The sequence below is a fragment of the Anopheles cruzii genome, chromosome 3 (genome assembly GCF_943734635.1).
Source record: "Anopheles cruzii chromosome 3, idAnoCruzAS_RS32_06, whole genome shotgun sequence".
NCBI classification, from domain to species: Eukaryota; Metazoa; Arthropoda; class Insecta; order Diptera; family Culicidae; genus Anopheles; species Anopheles cruzii.
In genome coordinates this window covers 55,628,502-55,643,974 of record NC_069145.1, presented here as the reverse complement: position 1 = coordinate 55,643,974, position 15,473 = coordinate 55,628,502, and the positions used below count along the sequence as shown (strand labels likewise).

Sequence of the window (15,473 nt, the reverse complement as noted above, 5' to 3'; positions counted from 1 at the left end):
GACGTGAAAGGTGCCAAACGGTTTCGATTAACCGTTCAGTTTAACCGTTTGACTTTGTTTCGACCATCACCAGGCTGCCTCTGCCTTCGATCACTGTGGCAAAGTCGCGGTCGGAAAAATTCCCACAGTCATCAAACCTTTTACGTGCAAACAATCGACCGAACGACGGCGCTTCTTTCGAAAGTGTAGGAGGAGAAAAGCTGGCCCCAAATGTGGAACACACGCATACTAGTTCGTTGGCTTCGGAAGCGGCTTCGTGTGCCAATTTTCGCACCCATTCGGAGCCGTTTTGTGATTTCTTAATTAATTGTGCTCTATAATTATTTATTAAAGGGGTCCTCCTTCTTCATTAAAATCGAACATGTGTTTCCTTTTACGAGCTCACTGGCAACTTGAATCGACCGAGTTCTGGGGCTGGCGCTCTGGACACGGAAATGGTCTGTTAGAGAGAGCGAGGGCCGTGTGAAGCGGCCCAAGATGAATCGCGCACTCCGTTCCGGATCGTTGCGTGAAGCCGAAAACGGAGCTCTCAAAAGGCAAGCTGAGCTCATCAGGGAGCAGCTGTCGACATTCGCCAGTTGATACTCCTTGGAGTTGATTTTCCTCCCGGACTAGTCAATCGCTGGCCGGGCGCAGTAGCGTCCCGGGCTCGTGCGTTTCTCAGTCCTGCTCAATTGCCGTTGCCACCCGACCCACCGGAGTTGGAGCAATTTCGGTCGCACAGATGTGAACGTCTTGGTCTACGAATTTCGGGCTAGTCAGCCAAGAGGGGGGCAGATCCAAAAATAATGGACACACGCTCTGTGTTGAGGAAAGATGACGACAAGATGATGGTTCGTGGATGGTTTTTCTGCTCCACACTTTGAACCCACGCCAGTTCGGAGGCCGCTGTTTGCTGATGATGGAGCATTAGGCTGAGCAGGGGTGGTTGGTGAGAACTTTAAATTCGCCCAAACATTCGTTATGATAAAAGAAGAAAAGTTGGTGCATAATGTGGCAGGAAGTCAGCTATAAAGAAAATGGCTGTCTTAGTAAATAAACATCGCAGTAACAGCATCGAGCCTCTAGCCTCAGTAACAGCATCGAGCCTCTATGTCACTGATGGCTCGAAAATAAACAGTAAAAGATTCCAGAAGGTGGCCACTTCCAGTGTTTATCAATAATTTGGATATAGCCAGGACAAATAACTGAATTCTGTTTGATTCTGTTTTCAGAGGAACAGAATTTCGGACTACATGGCAAAAATCACACGAAGCTGAAATACTTGCTACAAGTGGCACGGTTTCACGGGAAACAAATGGTGTCAAATGGGATGTTCCAATAACAATAAGACTACAAACACTTGGAGTACATACCAGAAAATGTAGAGTTGCCACTGTGTAGAAATGGTGACCGACAAACTGTAACCAATTAAATGTTTTATTAGTTGACAATGTCTGCAAATCAATTTATCTATTACAATTAATATTGTTTTTTCGTTTTTTCATTGTTTTACAAGGAATAAAGAATGTGAGTCATAAGCAGTAAGCATTGTTTCTTATACACCAGTCATTTTGACTGGTAGGTCCAGTAGAAATAGGAATATTTAAATAGCGTTAGGAATAAATCTAGCGTTAAAGGTTTGGTGGAAAGTTAGTATGGTTCCAATGCCTGATGCGAAAAATGTACGGAAATTTGGAAAAATGAACCCGGAAAATTTCACTGAGACTAACATTTATGAAAATTAAATCCTGATTATATAAAGTAGAAAATTATTCAATATAAATAAAATAGTGTTTATGAATGCAGTTGGCTGGACGAAAGACTTTGTTGCTCTCGGAAGTTTCGTGACGCTCTTAAATTTTCTAAGAAATTTGATTTTAGACCTTGTTACTTATTTGAAAAAGCTTCGATTTAAATTCGTTAATTTAGATACTTATACTGTTTACTGGGAAGATGCAATATTCTCTTTTTCTCTTTATTCAAAATGAGCATGTTATTTGTTGTTTATTATCGTTAGATCGGATAGGCGTAAAGCTTGGCACTCAAGTGGATTCGAATTGACGTCTTTAGCATAGAAACCGACGGACCATGTTATATACTTACTGTTTTGTTGCCATCATCATTGTTTGGCGACATCTGATGGCGCGCATTTTCCGTCGCTCCACCAACACATTGCTGGACACTACGCTTCGGGTCGCCACTCTATACTACGTACACTGCTTGCGCTTGAGCTCGAGCTCGCCACTAACACATCGCTGGACATTACGCTTCGGCACTATCTGATACCCGTTGTCAGCACACAACACTCATCTCATCTGGATCACTCTCACCAGCAAACTCACCATGACACTACACGGCTTGCAAGCTTTCTCTCGGCTCAACTGTGCGCGGTTTATGACTCAGCCGACTGAAGTGTGTAGTGATCTCGCCTAACTACTCGCTGAGCTGAGAAGCAGCCTGATTTCTCCCGCATATGGACCGGCATCTCACATCACTGAACGCTATTCGCTAAGGCGGTTGGCGCTACTGATGCTGCGTCCAGACGATCGACTAACACACCGTCTGATTCGCCCTTTAAATGGCGGCACGATCCACACTGACACAAATTGACACCGTACTGTTCCGGGAATTTATTGACACTCGGCCAGGCCTCGGGCACCGCTCGCCGCTAACTGATCCGAATGCGTAGCAAATCTCTATCGACCGCCAAAATGTAAGAGGACTATGGACAATGATCGTTGACCTAAGGTTGGCTCTTTTCGATGCGGATTGCGACATTGTTGTGCTGGCGGAGAGCTGGCTGGCTCGGTGCACTGTTCTGCGGCGACTGTTACACTGTGTATCGGTGCCCGATCGAGGCCCTAAGTCGAGTGGTGTGATAGTTGTCATCAAGCTCATATGATTATCTCGAACTGCCTCGAACAAGTGTGAGTGAAAGTTCAACTCGCATTTTCTACTCTCTGGATAGCTGTATGCAGAACGCTTTAAATGACACTCTCGTCGAGTAGAACGACCGCTGTAAACTGGGAAGTCATCTGATGCTGATCGGTGATTTCAACCAACCATGGACTAAATGGCCCCACCTGAGTTGGATATCTTCTCTAGTCATTCCTCCTCTGGGATTGACCCGTTAAACAATATCGCTAGAGCTTATAACCGTGCATTGCCTATACTCAACTTCAACATGTCCGTCAACCAGAGCAAAAATAGTACAGGGTGTTCCATCACAATTCATACTATTGAAATGTTAAATAGCTCCGTCATTTTTCAGTAGATTTTGACAAATCAGCCAAATTCTGAAACGTCAATCTTTGCCGTTTTAGTCATGGATCGTCATGGAGGTCGCTTTTACGGTAAAACAGCGGGTTGAAATTGTAGTGCTCTAGATTGAAAATAATCGTTCAACTGTGAAAACTGTTCGTGTTTATATTATTTAATCGATATTGTATTTTCAGGAAAATGGTCAATAAATGGCATTCTATACCCTAAATAAATCTTGTTCATTTGTCAAAATCGACTGACAAATAGCGGAGTTATTTAACATTTTAATCGTATGGGTCGTTGTGGAACACCCTGAATTTTTTTTAAAGGCTTAAGGCGCACCTTTTTTGTTGTTCATCTCATCACTCCTGATTGCTCTTACTACTTGTCCCTTTGACCGTGTTATATGTTATGTTAGGCTTAGTATTCAGTTTTAGTTTTTAAGTTTGTAAGTAAGTGTCAACTAAGCCTTGTAGCCCGTTGACTGTATGAATAAATGATGACAATAAATTCAACTCAAATTTTCGCTAGAAGGTGTATGGAAACTTTAAAAGCTTACGAATTCAAAATCCACTGTTGGTTAAGAAGTTCGTTTAATTTGTCTTTTAAATCCACAACCCCCTAGAAAAGAAACACTATTAAAAAACCTTTAATTACATTACTCTGATTAATTTGAAACCTTCGCAGTGTTATTTCAAATGAAAAACCATTCCGCAGCATTTCACCAATTGCTCAGGATTTCTAGTCACACCACCACCACACCTAGAGAGTCCTACCCATCCACTGCTGGCCGTAGTAAACGCATTGCTAACCCAATTTAGGGCCCGATTACGTGAAGCGTGAACCATCATCACATGTGCACGGCTCCGGGATGCGCCACAAACTTCACACCTCGGCCACCCTCGAATCCCCGAATCGTTTCGGGCCCTTTCGATCTCAGATTGGATCAGATCACTTGGAGTACATACCAGAAAATGTAGAGTTGCCACTGTGTAGAAATGGTGACCGACAAACTGTAACCAATTAAATGTTTTATTAGTTGACAATGTCTGCAAATCAATTTATCTATTACAATTAATATTGTTATCGTTTTTGTCATTGTTTTACAAGGAATAAAGAATGTGAGTCATAAGCAGTAAGCATTGTTTCTTATACACCAGTCATTTTGACTGGTAGGTCCAGTAGAAATAGGAATATTTAAATAGCGTTAGGAATAAATCTAGCGTTAAAGGTTTGGTGGAAGTTAGTATGGTTCCAATGCCTGATGCGAAAAATGTACGGAAATTTGGAAAAATGAACCGGAAAATTTCACTGAGACTAACATTTATGAAAATTAAATCCTGATTATATAAAGTAGAAAATTATTCAATATAAATAAAATAGTGTTTATGAATGCAGTTGGCTGGACGAAAGACTTTGTTGCTCTCGGAAGTTTCGTGACGCTCTTAAATTTTCTAAGAAATTTGATTTTAGACCTTGTTACTTATTTGAAAAAGCTTCGATTTAAATTCGTTAATTTAGATACTTATACTGTTTACTGGGAAGATGCAATATTCTCTTTTTCTCTTTATTCAAAATGAGCATGTTATTTGTTGTTTATTATCGTTAGATCGGATAGGCGTAAAGCTTGGCACTCAAGTGGATTCGAATTGACGTCTTTAGCATAGAAACCGACGGACCATGTTATATACTTACTGTTTTGTTGCCATCATCATTGTTTGGCGACATCTGATGGCGCGCATTTTCCGTCGCTCCACCAACACATTGCTGGACACTACGCTTCGGGTCGCCACTCTATACTACGTACACTGCTTGCGCTTGAGCTCGAGCTCGCCACTAACACATCGCTGGACATTACGCTTCGGCACTATCTGATACCCGTTGTCAGCACACAACACTCATCTCATCTGGATCACTCTCACCAGCAAACTCACCATGACACTACACGGCTTGCAAGCTTTCTCTCGGCTCAACTGTGCGCGGTTTATGACTCAGCCGACTGAAGTGTGTAGTGATCTCGCCTAACTACTCGCTGAGCTGAGAAGCAGCCTGATTTCTCCCGCATATGGACCGGCATCTCACATCACTGAACGCTATTCGCTAAGGCGGTTGGCGCTACTGATGCTGCGTCCAGACGATCGACTAACACACCGTCTGATTCGCCCTTTAAATGGCGGCACGATCCACACTGACACAAATTGACACCGTACTGTTCCGGGAATTTATTGACACTCGGCCAGGCCTCGGGCACCGCTCGCCGCTAACTGATCCGAATGCGTAGCAAATCTCTATCGACCGCCAAAATGTAAGAGGACTATGGACAATGATCGTTGACCTAAGGTTGGCTCTTTTCGATGCGGATTGCGACATTGTTGTGCTGGCGGAGAGCTGGCTGGCTCGGTGCACTGTTCTGCGGCGACTGTTACACTGTGTATCGGTGCCCGATCGAGGCCCTAAGTCGAGTGGTGTGATAGTTGTCATCAAGCTCATATGATTATCTCGAACTGCCTCGAACAAGTGTGAGTGAAAGTTCAACTCGCATTTTCTACTCTCTGGATAGCTGTATGCAGAACGCTTTAAATGACACTCTCGTCGAGTAGAACGACCGCTGTAAACTGGGAAGTCATCTGATGCTGATCGGTGATTTCAACCAACCATGGACTAAATGGCCCCACCTGAGTTGGATATCTTCTCTAGTCATTCCTCCTCTGGGATTGACCCGTTAAACAATATCGCTAGAGCTTATAACCGTGCATTGCCTATACTCAACTTCAACATGTCCGTCAACCAGAGCAAAAATAGTACAGGGTGTTCCATCACAATTCATACTATTGAAATGTTAAATAGCTCCGTCATTTTTCAGTAGATTTTGACAAATCAGCCAAATTCTGAAACGTCAATCTTTGCCGTTTTAGTCATGGATCGTCATGGAGGTCGCTTTTACGGTAAAACAGCGGGTTGAAATTGTAGTGCTCTAGATTGAAAATAATCGTTCAACTGTGAAAACTGTTCGTGTTTATATTATTTAATCGATATTGTATTTTCAGGAAAATGGTCAATAAATGGCATTCTATACCCTAAATAAATCTTGTTCATTTGTCAAAATCGACTGACAAATAGCGGAGTTATTTAACATTTTAATCGTATGGGTCGTTGTGGAACACCCTGAATTTTTTTTAAAGGCTTAAGGCGCACCTTTTTTGTTGTTCATCTCATCACTCCTGATTGCTCTTACTACTTGTCCCTTTGACCGTGTTATATGTTATGTTAGGCTTAGTATTCAGTTTTAGTTTTTAAGTTTGTAAGTAAGTGTCAACTAAGCCTTGTAGCCCGTTGACTGTATGAATAAATGATGACAATAAATTCAACTCAAATTTTCGCTAGAAGGTGTATGGAAACTTTAAAAGCTTACGAATTCAAAATCCACTGTTGGTTAAGAAGTTCGTTTAATTTGTCTTTTAAATCCACAACCCCCTAGAAAAGAAACACTATTAAAAAACCTTTAATTACATTACTCTGATTAATTTGAAACCTTCGCAGTGTTATTTCAAATGAAAAACCATTCCGCAGCATTTCACCAATTGCTCAGGATTTCTAGTCACACCACCACCACACCTAGAGAGTCCTACCCATCCACTGCTGGCCGTAGTAAACGCATTGCTAACCCAATTTAGGGCCCGATTACGTGAAGCGTGAACCATCATCACATGTGCACGGCTCCGGGATGCGCCACAAACTTCACACCTCGGCCACCCTCGAATCCCCGAATCGTTTCGGGCCCTTTCGATCTCAGATTGGATCAGATCAGGACCCTGCGCGCGCGTGTGTGTGTGTGTGTTGTGATGATTTTCGCACTTTCTCACTCCAATTGACACATTTCCCGACGAACCGCGTGTGTGTGCGGACGTAAAGGGAAAATCCCGCAAAAAGGGGTTACTCGGTTTCCGGTGCCACCACCGGTGAACGAGATCGGGTTTTCCCCGCGGCCAACGCGTTAAAGTGCAAAGCACGGCAGCGGCGGCAGCGCAACGCAAATTGCGTTCCGGCGACGTGGCCGGCGGCGCGACAAAAAAAGGCGGACCGGAAAAAAGGATTTTCTTGACTCGGCCCACAACCCTTTCCGGCCGATCCGGCCTCCGGGCGAGGCCGTGAAACTGGCTGCGCAACCATTTAACGGTCGCGGTACTGATTGCTATCAAACCGTCCCGAAAGGACGACCCGCGTGGGCCTGAGATCCGGCGAGGGTGTGAAGCCATCTCCTCGGGGAACCCGTAGTCCTGATTTATCTAGCGGAACATCTTATTTTCAACCCCTTTTTTCGCTCTCATCATCAACGGGATTGGAATCGAGTTCATTTTGTTAAACTCCAGCCTCCGGGAGACGACCGACCAGCAATTGGCCAACGCGGCCAACGAAGGAGGCCAGTCTGAAGGATGCGTGAATTTATTGCACCCTTTGGCCTCTGGCCTCGGCCAAAGTTAGGTCACGCGAAACTTCGGTGACCCAACGACGAAAACCTTTCTAGTGGACCGAAGAATTGTAGGAAATTGGTCCAAAAATCTCACATTCAGCGACAAAAAAGCAAGCGTGAGATCGCTGCTCCTGAGCTCCCTTCAACAGTTTCGGTTCATTTCGGCCAACCCGACGCGATTTGACGGTCGCTGCGCGTATCCGTTTGCACGTTTGCAAAGTTTTCCCATCAACAGAAAAGGACACCGAGGACACCGTGGTAAATTACAGGCAATCCCAGAGCGAAGTGGCAACCGGGCTGCTAGACCGGGCCGCGTGTGCCCCGCGCGCCGCCAGTTCCGGAACCCGGTGCAGTAATTTAAATGATAATTTCATCCCCATTTACCGATTCGATTCACCAACGTGGCGAACCTTCGGCCTTCGGCGGCCTTCGAACCCTTTTTCCGGGTCCAACGGTTCGACTGTCCTTCCCTCGGGAACACTCGTTACATCTCGCTCGAATAGTGGAAACCCAAATATCCTTCGCCCCCTTGCTGGTTGCGACCCTTCTGCCGCCGCCGCCATCGGCGACTCGGGTCACGTCAATCGAACGCTCCTAATCGTGACAGGTTGGACTCAAAACACCTACCGGAGCCCCGGACCTACCGACATTCTGGAGGATCGCATTAAAACTGTCACATTATTTGGATAATGAAGCTGACAAAAAACGCATCGCCGACGAACGTCAAGTGGCAGACCCGGTCTGGCCGGGTCTGGCGGGGTGCAGGACGAGGGGACGGAACCACTTAAATGTCTATCGGGCCGATCCGGGCTTTTAATCTATATCAATTAATCCTAACGGACGGACGGATCGGTCTGACACTACGGTTTGTCCGACACCCGGCCGGTTGTCCCGAAAGCTGAGGCGCAACATTTTAGATCGGTTTAATCGAAGCAACTCAAATCTCCGCACCTGTCGGTTCCTGTGTACCCGTGACACTGCCAGGCTGAGCACGAAAAAAGACCGATAGGAGCTCCCTGACGTTGATGCATTCAGGTTGCATGCAGCAGGGTGCATGTTGTTGTGATCCCGTGGCCACCTCCCGTGACGGCCCGAACCCAAAATGAGGCTCTCCACGAGCTTCGGTGTAAGGTGATTTTTTGTTGTTCTAATTCCAACGGTGATAGAGCGGAAAAAAGTAAAACCTGAGCCCGAAAGCCGTCGGCCGGGAAGATGTGAAATAAAAATGAAGAACGCCCACATTGGCCATAAATACCTCCCGGTCCGGAGGCCATGCACTCAATTAACAATCTCATCGGGCGGGCCCGAATTTAGCAGTCCGTCCGACAGGAATTGATGCGCGCTAGAGAGAGGGACGGTGGCCATCCTAAATGGCATCCGGAGTGGCTCGTCCTGAAAATCGTCCGCACCCGGCACCCGGGCACCCGGTGTCAATCCGTTAAGTGCGACTGGATGAAATGTCAATCGAATTTAGGACCGAATCGGGTTGGCTGCACTTTTCGGCCGCGTCCCGGCACCGACCCGGATGTGTGGCCGTTGTGACAGTTTATGAGCCCGTGGCCGTGAGACGCGTCCGGACCGGGCCGAGTGCGGGGCCGCTGGCCGCTTGTTTGACGGTTGCCATTTTGTCAAGAATATTGACGGCAACAATTGAGTCCCGGGACGGGACGGTCGAGCCGAGTCGAAGCGGATCGGAGCCGTTGGATGGGTTTGATTGGTTTTGAAACAAATCTGGTCGCCTAATGGCGGAGGTGGCAGACCTGGCAAAATGGACCCGTGAGCATAATTTAGGCTGTTTGTTAATGTATTTTTTTTTCTCACTCCCGTGCTCTCTGCATCACTTGTCGGCGTTAAGCCTGCCAAATATGCCGCCGGACCGGACGTTGCAAAAGTTGCAGTGATTGTCTTTGGCACCGACAACTTCGCTGGTGACATTGCTGAAGGGTGACATTTTGATTCCAGTTTGAAGGTGTTATTGGTGCTATAAGACGACCCGACACCGTCATAATGAACGTGCTCAATGCATCATCGAGTCCTTCTGTTAATGTTTGGAGTGTCTTGGAATGTTTGCAAATACCTTACCAAAATCAACAATAATCGAAAAAAATCACAAATCCCACAATTAAAACTACAAAGTCAATACAATATCAAACAAAGTGAACAAATTGACAAAGTCTCCAGGAAAGTGAAGGAAACATTGACCAACACCCGCAAGTTGACGCCATCAGAGAGATTTTGGAAGACTTAAACAATGCTTTAGGATCCGTTCAAAGTACAGGGTGGTCAAAAAAAGGTGCACTTTTTTAATTGATTATAAAAAAACGGGTCAAAATTTGTCGATGGTTGAACTTTTATTTGAAAGTTTTTTTTTAATCTTAGAAGAACTGACCGGGCCGTATTTATTTTATTTGCAAGGTTAATTCTTATCATTTTTTTAATGTAAAACAATTTTGGTCATATGTTTACCACGATTGGCTTGGCAATAGAATGAGCTCCAATTTTCGACCTATTTTTGAGTAAATTTTCGATTGTATCTGGTCCTATTTTGGCAATAGTAACTTGAGTTTGGGTCTTAAGATTGTCAATAGTTGCTGGTTTGCTCTTCTTCTTCTTCTTATTTGGCGCTACAACCGCTGCGCGGTCTTGGCCTGCACCAGAGACAATGTTAATCTCAGATGCTCTCTGTAACGGATCGTTTTTACGGTCGAGGTTGTTGGTCCCGCGCCAACCCCACTGTCACGCCGGTATCGGGAATCGAAACCATGGCAGTGAATTATCCTTTCAAATAAAAGTTCAAGCATCGAAAAATATTCAGCCGTTTTTTTTAAACAAATAAAAATGGACATGTTTTTTTAATCAGCCTGTTTTTTTGTGAACAATTTGGGTCTCCGTCGTGTAGCCGCCATGTTGGTTCCAAAAGGCTTGAACTCCAAAAGAAGCGTTTTGTTCAAAAGGTTTGAACAAAAAAAGGACCGTGTTGAGATCGCCAAAGACATGATTTTCGTGGCTGATTCTGACCCAAAAGAATAAATACTGGAGAAGAGATGAGGGTCTATGAGGATCCCGCGCAGTACCAACATCAGGCGAGCGAATGGCGCTCGTTCAATGAGCAGAGACCACAAAAAATCGTATCGTTCCCAGTCTAAAAAGAAAGCAATGCTCACAGTTTTCATGGATTTCTACGGTGTGGTGCATAGTGAATTCTTAACCGGGAACAAGGCCGGGAACAAGGAAAATTATTTGAGTGTTTTGTGACGTTTGCGTTAATTAATCCACCAAAAATGCAAGGATTTGTGGGCGAATAACTCCTGGATCTTGCACCATCGCACAATGCCACGAGGTTTTTGCTAAAACCAACACGAATATCATCCAACAATAACCGAATTTACCTGATTTGGACACCTGGTACTTCTTCCTATTTAATCCAATCAAACAACCACTGAGAGGAACGCATTTCAACATCCGATGGAGATACTAAAAATCGAATTTAAAATATGTTTCGGAGAATGGATCAAGCGTTGGCATCAGTGCGTTGCAGTCAATGAGGATTTTGAAGGAGACAATGCCGTTTTAGATTAATAAACAGATATGGTCCTTTTTTTAAATAATTTCCTGGAACTTTATGATTCGCGGTTTGTGATTTAGTAACCAAAATTGTGCCCAATTCTCAACAACCGTTTGCCCACAACAGATCAAAGTCGAACCGTCCCAACGTGTCTCTGACAGGGTGTTACACTAATGGCGACGGACGAGATAGTATGGTTTGATGCTAACCATTTCGCTCATTATCAGCCAATTAGCTGTTGCTCGCAATTAATTTCGAGCACACCACGCTGGGCCGTGCCCTGGTAGATGGCTTAATTTTCGGCCTTTTAATCGTAAATAGTGCGTCCCGGACAAAATAGTGCCCGCAAAGAACAAAAGCATTCCCGCAAACAGCACCGGGGACGAAACATAAAAACTCACACACACCACAAGGTCCGCGAATCCGCGAACTGCTGGCGGGCAATAATTGCTCCACCCAGACCCAGACCGGGCAATGGCGCATTTTAATTGAGTTCTCAAGTGTGTGCAAATGCACGCGGTGCAGTCCGCCGGTGCATTCCGGTGCACCAAGACCGGCCGGCACTCTGGCGGCCCTGGTTGCGGTCAATTGAAATGGTAAATGGACGAGAAAAAATGATAAATTGAGCCATTGAGCAACGAAAAAACAACGAAACCTTCGCGGTGGTGGTTTCGTTTCGAGTGCACAATGCACTCGCCAACTGCAGCCGCAGTGATGCATTTTATGTTTCTGCTGTACGCTTTTGTTTTTACGCCACTCCCGGGGCCTTCGCGCACAACGCGGTGTTAATGGGGCCGTAAGTCGTGATTGCCCGCCGGATATGACGTCCCAAAAAGGCACAATTCGGTCTCTCGGCCGCGCCCGACTGTCACGCGTTGTCACGCTGCAGCCATTTTTGCCGTGTGCAAAAGAGAGACTGTCGATTAGTTGAAGGCCACCGGGAGTCCTAAGAACGAAGCCACCGAAAGTGAAGAACCTTGCGCCCAGTTTAAGGTGCACTGTTTCGGTGATTTTAGAGCACGAACTGGGCACGTGACGACTAATGAGCGAAGCGAGACCGTCCCGGGGATCGAATCGAAAATCCCTTAAGACGGCCAAATTGAATTCGAAACCCCCAAAAACTAAGGACACGAGCTCCGTAGGTATCTCGTAGACCATGTCGAATGATATTTATAGGCTCCGGCCGGTTCCTGCCCATCCGATTAATTTATCTCCAAAGAGGGCGCATCTCCGGGACGTGTGAAACGGCGTACGTGTAGCTCACGACGGAGATAGTCTCGCACCCAAGGCGATTATGGGTCACGTGTCCGAGATGATGCGCGTCATTTGATGCGTCCTGGTGGCGGCGCACTCGGACGGAGAGGCAAACAAGTTACTCAACGGAGGAACGTGCGAAAAGCCGCCGTCGCAAAAATCGTCGAGAAGGAGTCGAGCTCTCCGAGAGTGACTTTCGCAATGTCGCTGCAACATTGGGCGTACGAAATGATGATTTATGGACGAAGGAACCGGTCCGCATAAGTGAATTACTCACCGGGAAACCACGGTGGCTGAGGTCGATTTTTCTTGCCTCCCAATTCCCTACCCGACAGCTCGACAATCCAGAGGCCAGTGCAAGGAACCGATCGAAGGGCGTCCCTGCATTGGCAGCTCATCAATAGGTAAAGCTAATAAATCAACAATAACGGCGACACGGCCGTTTTGGGTGTGATTTGATGCACTCAGACGATGAAGTGAGCGAACGAATTTACATTCGCCAGGAGAATTTTCGTAATGGAATTAGATTGCTTCTCTCAGTCTGAAGACACAGTAGATCTACCCTTCTGTGCATGTGGCAACCCTGTCCAGCAGGCAGCACAACTCTGCCTCACTGACAGCTTCAAAACCATAACGAAAAGGCACATTCTCAAGAGGCAAAGTTACCTTACCGAGTCTTCTGGTCCATTGAATTGTGGATACTGAATTAACGGTTCCACCTGGTTTAAGGAGCTTGTGGTACACCATACCTTTCTGGTCCTTTCCTATCAGATGTTTTTTGCCAAATCGATCTGGTTTTGCAGTCGAAGTTGATGATTTTCCCGGACTTACCGATGATTTATGCCTTTTAGGGTTCTCAAAATGCATCTACTTTCCATCCCCAGTCACGATCTGATGAAGAAATTACTTCCTTTTGTACGTGGCGAGTAGAATTTTCCGTTTGTTTTTTTCGGTTTTTCTGCTGTCTTTCGTTCCAGGGCCTTCAAACATAGGGATATGGCGTATTGGGACACATTTAGCTGATCCGCGGATTGTCGTTGCGTTTGCGTGTCATTTTCGGCCAAAAGATCTTGTAGTTCAGCATCCTCGAACTTATTTACAGTTCTCCGGCGCTCTTTTCTTGTTAAACCAAAATAGCCATATTTTAGTTTTTAAATCAACTCAAAGCACTGCGATCTTCTAAAAGAATGATCACCGTAAGCTTCGACAAGCATTTAATGTGATTTTGTATCAGTTTTGTTCAGTATGTAGCAGAACAGCAATAATGCCCGTAACACGTCATTTTCAGGCACAAAAGTCGAAAAAGGCACATGGTCTACCCTCTTCAAAAATAAGTTGCAAACTAAATAATTATTTTTTTTTACATCAGATCATTTTCCAGATGTCAAAACAAGACAGTGTCACCAAAAAAGCATAATGAAAAGGACTAAATTGACAACTCGACTCACCGTTTCACACATTTTAGACCTGATATATTATCAAAGTAATTTCGGAGCGCATAATTTTCGGTTGCAAAGACTGTAGAACTCTCTGGCCGGGTTCTGGCAACATTCTAACGTCTATCCATTATTGTTTATTTCCAATCACGATTCGCACACGTTTACAGCAGTTACTAACCTTGGCCTGTGCAGTCCTTTGTTTATTTACCTTTCGACACCTTTGCTCTATTTTACAACGAAACTGCGCCCACTGCGATACATTGGGTGGCCCAAAGTCTCAACGAAACGTAGCCAACTCATCTATGCTCTATGAATGTTCGGTAATTATGCTCGAAACTCGGATGAAATAAATAGAACCTGAGCGTTCACACTTGTCGCAGACTCGCCGTACGAGTCTTTGCTCGAGTTTATGTACACCGCGCGTTGTGTATCTACACTGGGTCGACCCCCTCCTGGTTAATTCGAAGGACTCCTCGATGTCGAGGTCGATGCCGGGCCGGAGCCGGCCGGCGAGAGCTGCTGCGGATGCTGCGAGTGCTGTGGCGGAATCTGGTACGGACTGTAGCGGCTCAGGTGTCGGGTCCGCAGGTCGTTGGGCGAGGGTGATCCGGCCCCGGGCGATGGCGTCGAACTGGTGGTGGGCGGTGGGTGATGGAGGGCCGATGGTGGTGGTGTTCGCGAGGTGCCGACGGAGGTGGCCGTCGCCGCCAGCGACGCCGTTTGCTGCAGAAACCCGGGCGGAAGTTGAGGTGGCCACTGACCGCCGGTTGCCTGCCAGAGGCCCAGGTTGAGGGCGCCAAGGCCGGCCGGTGGCCGTTGGTACATCTGCGGCAACAGCAGTTCACTGTATGGGGAGCGTCCCCACAGCTGCAGGTGTTGGCGGGCCTTCTCGATCAGCGCCGCCTGCGACCCGTCCGGATCCTGGTGGCTGGACGCGAACTGGGCCATCGCAATCGGATCCGGAAAGAGGCGCATCGGGGAGCGAAGGTGCTGTTCCAGCAGCATTGCATCCATTGGATCCCTGTGGAACGGAACAGTAAGTGAATTATTTTATTTTCATGAAACTTTAAGTCATTTATCCCAAGAATTGTATCCTCTTCGACGTCGATCCTTTGGAATGCACAACACGCCCGCCTGACACACAGTCAGCATCATCATCATCATCATCAGCGTCATCATCATTATGGTTGCCAGCTAATCTGCTGCGCTGCCTGCGAACTGTGGCCACTCTCCTCCTGGCGGTCCACCGGCCGATGGCCAAAAATGTGGGCTGCCACCTTCGCCGCACCAAGGATCGGAGGCTCCGATCGGGAAACGATCGGTTATTAAATAACTATAAACTTCGCTTCATTTTCAATTTCACACGACCATAAACCAATTCACGTGATCGCTTCGTACCCGCGGTTCGGTTCGGTCGGTCGGTCCCACTTTCCCACAAGGCGCGCGGTGCCAGATGAAAGGAAGCCCTCGTCGTGGCCGGCAATGGCAAAACACAAAAACC

General features: G+C 46.3%; 1 protein-coding gene across 1 annotated transcript in view; it reads right to left on the bottom strand.

Moving 5' to 3' along the window:
* Positions 1 to 14,428: 14,428 nt before the first annotated feature.
* The window catches only part of LOC128270632 (T-box protein H15-like), a 51,328-nt gene continuing 50,283 nt past the window's right edge, over positions 14,429 to 15,473 (bottom strand). Inside the window, exon 7 of the mRNA XM_053008041.1 lies at positions 14,429 to 14,993. Within this exon, the coding sequence (XP_052864001.1) occupies positions 14,429 to 14,993 (565 nt within the window). The remainder of the gene's footprint in view (positions 14,994 to 15,473) is intronic.